The sequence below is a fragment of the Choristoneura fumiferana genome, chromosome 14 (genome assembly GCF_025370935.1).
Source record: "Choristoneura fumiferana chromosome 14, NRCan_CFum_1, whole genome shotgun sequence".
Lineage (NCBI taxonomy): Eukaryota > Metazoa > Arthropoda > Insecta > Lepidoptera > Tortricidae > Choristoneura > Choristoneura fumiferana.
In genome coordinates this window covers 2147516-2161558 of record NC_133485.1, presented here as the reverse complement: position 1 = coordinate 2161558, position 14043 = coordinate 2147516, and the positions used below count along the sequence as shown (strand labels likewise).

At 37.9% G+C, this 14043-nt stretch overlaps 1 protein-coding gene across 3 annotated transcripts in view; it reads right to left on the bottom strand.

Moving 5' to 3' along the window:
- Positions 1–13457, bottom strand: part of LOC141434668 (uncharacterized) — a 24134-nt gene extending 10677 nt beyond the window's left edge. For 2 of the 3 annotated variants that reach the window (XM_074097096.1, XM_074097097.1), the window contains exon 1: positions 13097–13457. In XM_074097096.1, coding sequence (XP_073953197.1) covers positions 13097–13247 — 151 coding nt within the window. In that variant the 5' untranslated portion in view covers positions 13248–13457. Of the gene's footprint in view, positions 1–12645; positions 13031–13096 lie in introns of those variants that run through there. The other variant, XM_074097098.1, reaches the window with a different exon arrangement.
- Positions 13458–14043: the final 586 nt, after the last annotated feature.

Below are 14043 nucleotides of genomic sequence, written 5' to 3'. Positions count from 1 at the left end.
AAAACTATTTTTTTTTATTTAATGAAATTGGTTCTATTTGCGGCCGAGCCGATATTTATTTACTATTTGGGATGCGGTATGCGTTAACACTGAAATAAATTAATACAGGTGATAAGTTTCTGCGCTGAGAAGGCTCGAAGTGTAAAAGTAACCTGTGGCCTCTCAGGCTGCGTCTCCAGCAAAGACGTTCGAGGATGCGGTGCGAGGAATGAGTTTGGCATGAACCATTAGAAACACTTCATTTACCTATTGCTCTACTGAGCTTGCCACTAGAGTTGCGCTGAGCGAGGATAGGGGTACAAACCCGAGCCCGCACACATTTTTCGTAATTCATGTGCGAAACTGCGGAGTTAGGTACGTTTGAAATTTACCACGAGCTTTGCGGTCAAGGAAAACATCGCAAGGAAACCAATTCTGTAAATTAAATAAGTATTAAAACCCAGGACCACTTCGTGATTAAGAATAAGTTCATCCGTTTAACCCGGGATGGTACTAGCCCTACCAAGGGCAAGGAAAGAAGCAATTAGCTAGACACACTGCTTCTCGCTGCAAGCCAACTCGTTTCTCGCTCATCGTCGGCGGCGGGACCAGCCTGGCCCTATAGTATGAACGAAGTGCAAAATTCGAACTTATCTTATTTCAAACCAATACATCAACAAAATTGACCCTTGAAAAAATTTTTATAAAATTCATTTCAGCTTTTTGGGTTCCTTAGTCAACTAGGAACCCTTATAGTTTCGCCATGTCTGTCCGTCTGTCCTGTCTGTCCGCGGGTAAGCTCAGAGACCGTAAGTACTAGAAAGTTGTAATTTGGCATGAATATACATATCAGTCGCGCCGACAAAGTGGTACAATAACAAAAATGTAACTCCCATAGAACAAGAGCAAGTGATCTGTTTGTGAAATATTCAACTGTAAAGTGCAAATTTTCATTCAAATCGAGCGTCCCCCCCCTCTAAAATCTAAATTTTTGGGTGGAAAAATTTGAAAAAAATTCAGAATGAGAGTAAATATATAAAAACTACAAGGAAAATATTATTTTTAGTAGTTTAAGAGTTAATAGCAGCCTAAGGTATAAAATATACCTAAACTTGGAAGATTCCGTACACAATACGAAATCCTTAGAAAAATATTATTTGATTTTTTCGTAATGGCTACGGAACCCTATCTATCCTGGGCGTGTCCGACACGCTCTTGGCCGGAACTTCCAACGAGTTACCGCTACTATACTTGAAACGCTCAGGTAAACAAACTAAATTAAATTTAGGTAAACTAAACGTAAACAAACTTCAGCTGCCAGATTTGGTACATTCAAGGATTTTAAACATGTTGCTTATCTATCGTTGTAGGTAATAGGCATCACTGAAAAAAATTTTTTTTGCTAACAGTAGCTAAAAGTTAGGTGATGTCTTACAAAATCAGTTTTGCAATAGGTATTAGCATTATTTTGGTTCTTAATTAGTCAATTTTGGCTAAACGTCATTAGCTAAACTTGTTCAGCTATCTTTTTTTTCAGTGTACAAACTAGACTAGTGTATTTCAATACAGAAATGTATCTACTGTGGTATTGGTTAGCTAGTTTAATGGGGGAATTTCAATATTTAAGACACCAATTGATGTTTAGTTAAATAACTTGAAATGATTGAATTTTGTTTATTTAGTTAAATACCTATCCAAACCAAGTATAGCCACTTGTACTATTACTTATTCTGTGGTATAGCTGACTCGCCATCTTAACATAAAAGACAATACCGTCCGGCACACGCAATCCGGTAAAAATGCGACCTTCGATCAATCGCCGATTCTACGTCGCGCTCTCGTATTTGAATAAAATATGATAGAGGCCGCATACAGAAGTGTATTTTAAGGAGGCCGCTTATCATAAGTATATTGTTTCTCATACCAGGAAAAATATACTGAGTGGCAAAAAATCTGGCCCTCAAAATTAAATGTATGCAGTAATAGGTAATTTTGTATGTAGTGGGCCAAATTTTGTGCAGCTGGCCGCTGGGCCCAAGCCAAGACGCTGTTGCCCAGCAAGCAAAAATACAGTCATTGACAAAGGTGTTCCATACAAATTGCCGTAACCGAAAAACATAAATGACACTTCCGGTTGTTCTAGAAACTTGAAATTTGGTATGAAGGTAGCTCTTATAGCTCAACCAATGAACAAATTCTGGAAATCTTTATTTGAATGTGTGTCAGCAACGCAACCATTTAAAAAACCCCACACTGCGTATACCGACATTTAGCTTAGGTTAGTGGCTCTGGCTCTGCTATCACTTAACTAGATATTCATATCTACAAACCCATAAGAAAGTCTCGACGCGACACCGACTCGCACATAGCCGGTATTTTGTACAAACGAAATGAAGATGATTCGGACAACTCTTTAGCGGCAAGCGCGGGCGCACGAAACACCGCCCTAAGCAAACACGGCCACATGACAATACGCACGAGTTGATGCGTCAACCAAAGCTGTTTATTTGTTACCCTTTTCGATCTTTATTTGCTTAGGGCTAAGGGGTCTTTGATCCGTGCCGAGAACGCCAGCCCGGTTAGAAAAACCCATACATTATATTCAAGTTGAGTGTAAACACATACGTGCACGAAAAGGATTTCGCGAAAATAAAATGGAATAAATTAAAAAATAATTTCTTTGCTCACTCGCGACCTTAAGCGACCTTTTTTAAGGTCCTCCGCAAAGTAACGCCTGATTCAATAAATTATAATAAAATGGAAATCAAGATATATCGCGGTAGCAAACGTATCAAAATTGGTCCATCCGTTTGGGATCTACGATGCCACAGACAGACAATACAAACACGTAAAACTTATAACTTCCCTCTTTTTGCGTTGGGGTTAAAAATAAATCGTTAGGCATTCGTGAGGAAACGTAATAATTACTGATAAAGTCGACCCCATTACGGCGGTTGGATTACAGCGCCCAAGTGACCCGGATTATTCTGCGTCACCTAAGTGATGTGGCCGTTGCGTAAACTATATAAACGGTGCGAGAAATATGCAGTATGTACGTTGCTGGTGATATTCGATGCTTAACAATATTATACAATACAATACAAATATGGAGCAACTGGGACGACATGGCCTTTCATGTGTTAGGAGCGCCGGCCGTATGTTCCGTCATGGCACCATCAATGACTTAGTACGTCGGTCGCTTGCCACTGCTTCAGTACCTTCGGCTTTAGAGCCAGCCGGCATGGCAAGGGACGATGGCAAGCGTCCAGACGGGGTCACCCTGGTGCCATTGAAGCTCGGTAGGGCCCTGGTGTGGGACGCTACATGCGTTGATACTTTCGCTCTGTCGCAAGTAGGTACTCCTCCTAATTAAAGGATTACGAGTTTGCGGCGCTTGCTGTTGAGACCTTAGGGCCCTGTGCCCTTAGTGTAAGTTTTCGGTTACAAAATACGTCTCGATCGCGTTCGCGTTAAAATCTCAATTTGTATGGAAACACGAAAAGCGCCTCTAGCGGAACGTTTGCGATGTTCGTGTTTCCATACAAATTGAGATTTTAACGCGAACGCGATCGAGACGTATTTTGTAACCGAAAAATTACACTAAGGGTACTGGTCACTCTGGTCAGCCGACATGAAGTCTTTTATAAAGGCCCTGTCGTCCCGGTTGGTCGACGCTTCTGGGGACCAAAGATCTGGCGCGTATTTATCCCAGCGGATCGCAGTTGCGGTCCAAAGGGGTAATGCGACCAGCGTCATGGGAACCCTGCCACAGGCAGATCTTTTAGACGGGGTATTCTTTTTATAATTTTCCGCTTAGGTTAGTTTTTTTTTATGTATGTAAACTCATAATTGTACAAAATAATGTAAATAAAATTTCAGTATTAATTATAAAAATACAAATATCCTTTATTGAACACCATAAATCACGTACTCGTAAGTTTACAAAAAGACAAGAATTAAAAAATGCAGGGTAAAAAATGGGTTTTCTGTACCTCTTCACGTTTAAACCGCTGAACAGATTTATAATATTATTTTATTAAACAACTTACTGCTCAGGCACTGGCTCTAGTCGCACTGCCAGTGAGTAGTGAAAACTATTTTATAGTATGAAAAATACGAGTATGTAGATATGTCACTACACTAGGCGACAAATGCGATAAAATTTTGATATTAATAAAAAAACATTCTTTTCTCGCTGGCAGCGAAAAAAAGTGAAATAAAACCTCTCTCACATATCTGGCTCTGCTGTGTCACTTTGAATATGTAGAATTAGACGTCCAGCGCCATATCGGGGTTATCGCTCGAGCCATAAGTAGTTGTGATTACGGTGCCATGATGAATGGGAAGCTAAGTGCTGGGATCGGTTCAGAAACAGTGAATGAATGGACTTGTGCAATAAAACCTGGCAACGTTGTAGCAATCATAAATGTTACCACGGCTTTAAAACTTAACCCACTAAGAAATTGAAAAACTCCTGATACAGCTTTTGATATTTTCAGCTACATTATATTATATGTATTACCTGATAGGGCCCACAGACGCTACGCAAAATCCTACTATTTGACTGCATCGTTCAATCGGTCCGATTTATTGTTAATTCTTACGCCACACACACACTACAGTTTATCGTAGCGATCTTCAATTAATTTCAGCAGTTTTTTGTTTAATCATAGCCCTAATTCATCCGTCCGATTTATCTGTTCGCCAGTACAGTTTTTAAAAAAATCTTACAAAACTGTACAGTTTTCTCCTACGTTTTCTCACACACTATACAATAAACGGTAAGTTATCGTTAGGATTTTTCGTAGCATTTGTGGGCCCTCTGATGTTGAAAAATGTGATTAAAAAAATATTAGTTGACTTATACAAACCTACCTACATAAATCGGTTTGAAAAACCTAGATATTACTAAACTATACAAAATGTCATTGTTATATTTATGTCAAATTTATGTGTACAATTGTAAACGTCAGCAACGCGTGACAGGCGCTGTGACAAGGCGGATAGGAGGCGTCCCCCTCGCTTGGGGCTGGGGGTGGATCGATGGGGGCGACGACCTCTGCGCGCCCCAGCCAAGGACACTAGTATTTACTATAGCGAGAAGACTTCCGCGATGTATTATGTCATGGACTCATTTCGTAACATTTTTGTCGACCCCATTAGCTGAGATTCGGAGCATAGAACTAATAGAGGCGTAGAAATGAGTGAGCTAAGAGAGGCGAATATATGGCTCTAAAGTCATATTCATACACTTGTGTTAAAATTAAATTCATCTTGAATATTTCGGATCGTATCTGGTGCGGACAACCCTACTTTATGAACTCGGGGCGGAGGCGGTGCCGGTTGTAATATTCGAGCCAACGTGAATGAAGGCACACAGAATGAATTCCGCGCCACGCTTATTTTCCGCGCGGTATTCTGTGTGCCCTCTTTCATGTTAGCTCGAATATTACAACCGGTACCGCCTCCGCGACGCGCAGCACCTCTCCGCCACGCTCTGTGTTTCAAGCTTTAGTCTATCTCTGTACAATATTTCGTCTAAATTGGTTCACTAGTTTAAGTGTATAGACAGAGTTACTTTTAGCTTTTATAATATTAAGTAAGAGTATTTTTTTACTAATATTATAAAGAGGTAAAGTTTGTGAGTTTGTGAGGTTGTAGAAGGGTAATATCTGGACCTACTGAACCGATTTAGATGAAATTAGGTACACAGATAGATTGAGTCCCGGGGAAGGACATAAGATTGCGTAGTTGCATAGTTCCCGCGGGATAGCGATAAACGAAGTCTACGCGGGGGGAGCCACGGGCAACAGCTAGTAACTTGTACCGATTTCACTATTTAAGCAAGTCGAAAGCCCTGTTTGTGAGACAAGTTTTCTGTAGCTAATTACCTAGTTACGTTCTCTCCTCATTAACATGTATGTACTTAGTACATTGGAATAAATAGAGACATTGGAATTCTGGAGTTAACGCTTTACAGACAGACGAAACATATTATAAAAGTTTGAGATGGTTGGTAAAGTCAAAACTAGATGCATAAGTGCCCATAAGTTTGACTAGCCTGATACTGGGTCTACTGCCACTGTTGTTCAAGTCTCTCCGATTGACCTCTACAACCCCCGATCTGATGCAATGTCAGGCCAATCCTCTGCATACTTGCATGCCCGCTATGGAATGGAATTCGCTCCCATCGTCCGTATTTCCAGATAGATAAAACCTAGGGGGTGAGAGGGTACAATTAAAAAATATACGTCCAAATCGTCCAGCCATTTACTTGGTCAACACAGAATAATTAAATATTAATTGACGTTTCCCAGTGCGCTCGTTTACATTCCCAGTAAACAAACGTTGAACAATAGTTCACATTAAAGCCGTATTGTCAGTTGTCACCGCCGGTATGGCTATTGTGCAACAATTACAACACATGTTTGTTATTGGGGGCGTACATGTGCACCTTAACCTGACAAAGATTGAAAGAATGTGAAGTAAATAAGAAAAAACGTAAACAACTTGCCCGCTCTAAACTGAGCACAGAGCTAATGATAGGTAATAGAAAGAGATGAACCAATGTTTTTATCTTGTTTCTCAGCTATTTACTGTAATTGCGCGTAGAATTGGCGACAACGATTGTACTCGTAGAAAGAAAGTCCTGGTACCTTCTACAATTGTCGCCAAATCTTCGCCTCCCTTTTGAACTATTTTCGTGTTTTCATAGGTCTAAGGCACATTAAAATATTCACCAATGAAATCTACAGTTAATTTAATAAAATTCTTACATATATTATATATCTTTCTCTTTTTATCTGTTAATTTATGTATGAACCAACTTTCTGCAGTAACGCATTCTTTGACTAATTAACTTCGTTACAGACTGGGAAAATAGATACTTTTTTTAAACCATATAGTCGGCTCGAGTGTAGCTCGCGTGACAATTCTATTCTGCTCCTCTTTATTCATCAATATTCATCATCATCATCATCAGCCGGAAGACGTCCTCTTTATTAGCTCTGTGCTATAAATGGACTCTTTAAACCAAGACACGCCACTCGGTCAACTAGTTCTCTCTCATCGCTAGGCTAGCCGCGCCTAGGGTTACCACATTTTCGGGATTTTTACTAAAAATGTAAAGTATGCCATAGATTTATTTCTATTAAAAGGTTTTTTTTTTAAACAAACTAACGGAAAGGGGCAGTGCGTGGGAGGGTCGAAGGCGAAATGCATTCGCGCCAACGCGTGAAGCATGTCCTCGAAAATTGAAAGTTCTCAGTGCACAAAATTGTTAATACTAAGTAATGTGGAGATGCCGCGAATAGTCGTCATAATTCTGTATTCTGCCATACTAGACATTTTTTGCCATTCTTCCAATACCAAATAATGGTAGCGACCTTCGGCAAATAATTGTATAAAATAAACTTTTAAAAACAATAAAACTAGCCTTATTTTTTCTAAGATGATTCAAATGACAGATGCCAAACTGACGTAACACTGTTACGCAAATTATCGATACTTTTGCATGAACCTACCTAGTGCTAAAACTGGCAATAGCATTATTTGTTAGTTAAGTCTTATTTGAATTTTAAAATATAATTTATTCAACACTTTGAGTGTCACTTTCCGACTCCGACGAACAATCTTGCAAATTAATAATAAGTTCGTTTATTTTACCGCTTTTATTTTTACCGATAACCCTCACCTCTAGCAATGAGGGCTATCGCGTATGAATTCGCCGCTAGAGGCGCTAGTGTAGCGTGAGGTCTCCGAAATGTCAAATTTCATAGTTTTTGGGTGAGCTACGCCGGTTTATTTATAATCAGAATAATTTTGTGAATATTTTGCATTACCTGAAATTAATTATGGAAATTATGCGTTACGTCTGTGTTTTGAAACAGTTTTGTCTTTCGGAAACTTTTGTCCTCCCTTTTTTTCCGAACAAAACGGGACTACGCAACACTGTGGTTGCTCGATATTTTTATGCGGTTTTAAGGTGTATTAAATATGATTTTAATCTAAACTTTGTTTTCACGCCCGTAATAACAGACTTTGAAAGCCACACTTAAAAACCTCAAGCAACAGTGGCGCCATCTAGAAAGACAAAAATAGCCCTCATTTCGGGTGCGGCCTATTGAAACAACATTCTAAGGGCGTTCATTAAAGAAAGTAAGTTAATATGTAGGTATAACAGTGCCTACGCAGTAACTTAACAATTTGTCAGCAAATTTGAGTTCAAATATTCGAACAATCAGCAGTTTTAATGTGATTTCATTTTTTTAAGCATTATATCTCTGATGGAAAAAATAATAAATTAGTTACCGCCTCACAAAGTTACATAATCATCATGTGTCATTTGAATCATCTTACAAATAGAATATAGTAGACGGTATCTTATATAAAATTGAACCGCCAGAACGGGACAAAAAAAACGAGACAGAGCAGGATGGCGCTCTACAACACCATTTTGACACGTTTCTCCCAAACAACGCATTATTTCTCTGGAATTTTAAAGCAATTCGATTCTTTGACCTTGGGAATCGCGAAAAACTTAAAATAAAATAAAATCACAAGTTCGAATTTCGAGCCAAAAACGAGCGATCTATTATCTATGCCAGTGTTGCCATTCAGGGAAAAAGAAATCTATTCATTATCCTGCATTGCAGTCTGTAAAGCTCTTTACCCATTCATTGCCGCGCGCCAGATTACGCTGGGCTTAGAGTCATGAAATTTTGGTATGAAGATAGCTGGATGCCTGAAATAACACATAGGCTACTTTTATTCCAATATTCCCACGGGATAGTTGTGCTTAACACAACACCTCAATGAAGATTACGATATAAATTTAGGGATTTCCCACAGGAAATTTGTAAAATCCCGGAATATCAATTGTAACTACCAGATCGAATAGTTTACGCGTGCGAAGCCGCGGGTAAACTCTAGTTTAGTATAAAAGTTACTCAGTATTTTATAACTCTTTTACCTTCATTGTTTTATTTTCTCATAAAATTAGTAAACAATTATGTAGATTGCAATAACAAATAATCGAATAAATGATTGGTAAGTTCAAGGCTACTTTATTTTCTAACAAATCAATTATTTTTTATATTACTATTCCGAGGAGGAAATCCGGTTTTTCTACGATTTTTTTTTTTCACCTGGGATGGGAACCCTAGCCACGCCGCGGTGCAGAGCATATAGCTGAGGTCGAGAGGCCAGGACGCCTCTCGCAATAACTTGACCTACTATTTATACCTGACCTGGGCAACTCTTTGGCGTTTTAAACTTGCATTCTTATCCCTTGACGCCAACTGGACTATTATTAAAATAGGAGTCATTGGCAGTAGTGGTTGCTAATCTAAAGTGATAGGGTGCCAAAACAAAAAAGTTGAAGTAGAAACCTTAATATGATTTTTCAGAAAGTTTTCCAAGAAACTTGAGGAATTTTAAAAATGTTTCACTGAAGGTACCCTGCCTGGCCTTGATGAGCCTAGTTAGTCAGGCTAGTTAAAGTCGATTTATGTATTATTTACGTAAGTTTTTTTCTTTTTACCAATGATAATTTAACCTCGTGGGACCTGGCGTAATATATGTATATATATATATATACACACACAAACATCACGCCTTTATTCCCAGATGGGGTAGGCAGAGCACACGAGACGTTACCGCTTCGGAGCCACTTTTAACAATTTTAGGTTTTAAGTTTGACAAAAACGGTACAATGGTGTAATATTTATATGGTTCTCTAAATTTTGTTCTTCGGTCAAATTTTTGAAAATAGTTATTTACAAGGATGCCAATTTCAGTTCAATATTATTTTTAATTATACTCATGTTATGGATACTTAAAAAGAATTATTAAAAAATATAAATACGATTCTGGTTTGCTCACCGTTAATCTACTGGACCTACTGGACTTTGCCACACATTAGATTTCTGTTGCTATACTTATTATATTACAAAACTCTTATTTGTAATTAATATTGCCAATTGAAAAAATGGTGTGTAACTCTTACTTACTTACTTTAAATAAAAAGTTGGCTTATGTATGAAAAGCTACATGAAAAGGGAACTGTTACACTGACGAAACGTTATTCGTTTAATAGTTGTTTGACCAAGTGAAAGATTTGACAAATGATAAGTTTTCCAAACGTTTTGAGTCATTATGATATTCTGCTATATAATAATTCGACCAAATGACACGTTGGCATACAAAAATTTTGTAATAGTTAGTTGTCAATGTGAATCTTCGGCGAAACGTTGGTTGGCAAGTGATATTCGGCCAAATGAATTTCTGCGAAAAGGCAGAACACCGTAAATATCTGATATGACCCTATTTCTAGGGCCGATAGGACATGTCAGTTATTTTTGCACACTGCTGTGGCAGATATTAATGTAGATAACTGTCTGACTGTACCATAAAGGTCTAGATCAGCGGTTCTTAATCTTAACCTTTTAGTTAGGAGGGACCATTTGACAAAATTTGTCTTGCCATAGACCACCAACTGTTTAAAGGTAATATACGGTAAAAGTAAAATTGTTACTGAATGAACGGTTACGACCGTTACTTGACTGGCGCGTCGTTTTTTGGTAATGGCTTCGCGGACCATTTCGAGTTCTTCCAGGGACCACCAGTCTATAGTAAACTCCAATTCAATAGAATCTGACAATCCTGTAGACACTTCCAGCCTACTAATATTAACACCGGGCTGCCTAAGGCTTTGTGATGTGACTATTATTCTTTTTTGATTCCTTTTAGATGATAATTGCAACAACAGGGACATATATAATCAAGTGTGCCCACGATAGGGTGTCTTAAATATGTAGAAAATTGACAGATTCTATTGAATTGTACTTTAGTATAGTATACATACAGTATACAGTAGTATACAGTAGTATAGTATTTATGTAGATATACACCATTTAATAATAATAATAACAACTATGGTAAACAAGTCTGACAAACAAGATTCTACCTCATGAAGTAAATTTTTAAAGAAAATGTGTGTTATGGATGCTATCAGTCGGCGACATATTTATCCTTGAATGGAGATTGATGGTATGTAATTTAGATTTCAAGATAAAAAAATATGTGCTTACTTAAATAAAGTTAACATGGATTGAAAGATTTAATGCCACAGATACAATATGGTTTTGTTATTTCCCGGGGTCACAGTGGCTCCTTAGTTAATAGTAGTGTAGAATGTAATAAATAGGCATCAGAGTTTTCATCTCACGGTAAGACGTTAGCGACGAAGACATTAACAAACTCATACTCAATCATTTCTTTAAGTAGTGATTATAGTAGGACAAGAATGTTGAGGAGTAGGTATATATCTATGAGCAAAAATACTGCATCACTTCCCATACAAAATTGCATGAAAAATTGAAGTGATACGAGTCAGCTTCAAATAGTTTGTGACACCCAAAGTTCAACCACAAAATAATAATAATAATTAATAATAATTTTATTTATAATTTGAATAACATATTTAGAAGGCATTTTAGAATTAAATAAATGAGTAAGTATGAGTATGATTAGGAGTTGGATTTTATTGCTAATGTCGACTCCATGCCTAGTAATAAAATAAAGTTGAAAGAAAATTTACACAAACTAATTTAACTTCTATTTTAAAAGCATAAAATAAATTAAATGTTAATCATAGAGCCTATGAAGCTCAGGATATTTGCCACATAATATTTACATTATTATTAGTGATTGTTATCAACATGCACTTTTCGTAGCAAAGGGTATGGGGCTTGCAGAAAAAACAAATACATTTGAATATTCACTTTTGTTCTTAACTATAAGATAAATACTTGCTTACCTTCTTATGATTTCACCTCTAGATATAACTCCTTATGGTACAAAACCTTTTTCGTCCTACTATATTTTAAAATAATATAGGTAGGTATGTCAAATGACATTAATTTATGTCATAAAAATACAAGTTTAGTTTAAAATCGAGAGTGAACAGCGCGCAATAACAAAATACCACGCGGGCGGAGCTGCGGGCAAAAGCTAGTAATATATAAATAAATATCATGGGATACAACACAAATTGACCTAGTCCCAAACTAAGCAAAGTTTGTACGATGGATACTAGGCAATGGATAAACATACTTATATAGTTAAATACATACTTAAATACAAAATTAAACATCCAAGACCCGCAAACAAACATTCATATTATTCATACAAATATCTGCCCCGGCCGGGAATCAAACCCGGGACCTCAAGCTTCATAGTCAGGTCCTCTAACCACTTAGCCATCCGGTTGTCAAATATAAGTTTAAAATACTTGTGTATTTGTTTTTTTGTTAACCATACTTTGCCACAAAAAGTGACGTTGATAATGATCACTAATTATTATAGATTTTAAATACTGTAACTAACTATAAAGACATTTCTTGACCAAGTAAGTATGATAAGTAGTTATTATTTATTGTTATATCAACAAAGAACTCGCAGCGCCATCTGGCTCGGCGCGTGACTGAACTAAAATAAAATGGCAGCCATCTTGTACTGTGCAGAATCGAATGTCATGTTGCTGTCATTTCGACGTTTTACAAAAGTCATCGGGATTCCGATGACAACAAATAAACAAACCAAAAACTTCTACTAATAAGACACCAGAAAACTACAACTTTAGTGGAAACATTAAAATTAACATACCCATATTGATCCAAGCTAATCGACGGCTTACGTTGCAACAGGGCGAGCTAAAAATAACCCGAGCACGTGCCAAATGGCACTTTACAGTACCGTATTGTGTTCTACATAGCTTAATATTTAATTTACACGGATTAATGGCCTCTTATAACAATTTGCTTCACTTTTTTAACGCGAAAAGTGCTCCCGAAATGTATATAACTATGTAGCTATTGATAATACAAGCAGCTAATGGCGCATTGGCGCCATTTTAGTTTCACGAGAGCGGACTGCCTAGGTGACGTAACAGGTCTAAATTCCTGTGCTAGGCATTCACAGGCACTAGATATCGAGGGCTAAACCATTTTTATGTGATTTTATGTGGATAAAAGCGTTGTTTTCATATAAATGTCATGTTGACGTATGTCAATTTGACAAGCATGGCCGTAACGTGGCGTCGTTTTGACCGGCTTACCTCCAGGCGATATGGACTGCTGTCTGTTGGCGGCCCGAGCGGCGTCCCTGATGATCTCCCGAGTTAGCTCCCTGACGTCGCGACGCTGTTGGTACGCCATTTCGGGCCGGTCGCGTTGCTCTTGTGCTATGCCGGCCGTAGGAGGTAGCATCGTTACACACTCAATCCATCCGAATATTGTTTTTCACACTCAATCACACATATATCACTAATAAAGTTCACTGAGAGTCCCAAAGTCACGTTTACCTTATTGAAAAACGTTAAAACAAAATAGTTCAACAATGAACTACGCACGGCAAGCAAACCAAAACGAACTGAGCGCGACTGTCGTACGGGGGACGGCGGGAAGCCAAAGCGCCGCCGCGCCGCTATCCTTTTCCAACATGCACGATATTATATATTTGTCTCGCTTTCTCGGCAACGCTTGGGTGACAGTTGGGAGTATTAGATGTCAAAACAAAGCGTGATTATTATTAAAATGTCAAAGCATCTAACCGTTTTGTTAGGAAGGTGCGCCATCTAGTAAAACATTCTGGAACGATGTAGCATTTAGGCTTTCTAATTGTTTGATAATGGCGTTAACCAGAAGTTTCGGACGGCTACAAAAATAGTACAGCAGTATATCATTAGATGGCGCGACGCGCTGCTAACTAGGTACTCTATGGAATGAAATATGGAATGGATAAAGACATTGTGCTCCACTCTGATCTGAGTATTTATCTAGAATTCTATAAGAGAAATAAATACTCAAAGGCTCCACTTCGTGCGCTGCGTGACAAATCAAAATGTTGCGTAATTTTAAGTACCAACAAAAAAAAATTTTTTTTTTTTGGAATGGTACATTTGCTCTTCCACAGTGGCTGGCTTCAGCTATGGCAAATTTCAAACCTTAATTACTTAGTATTATTTTCATAATTTTTTGGAGACCGTGCATTTTTTGTAATTTC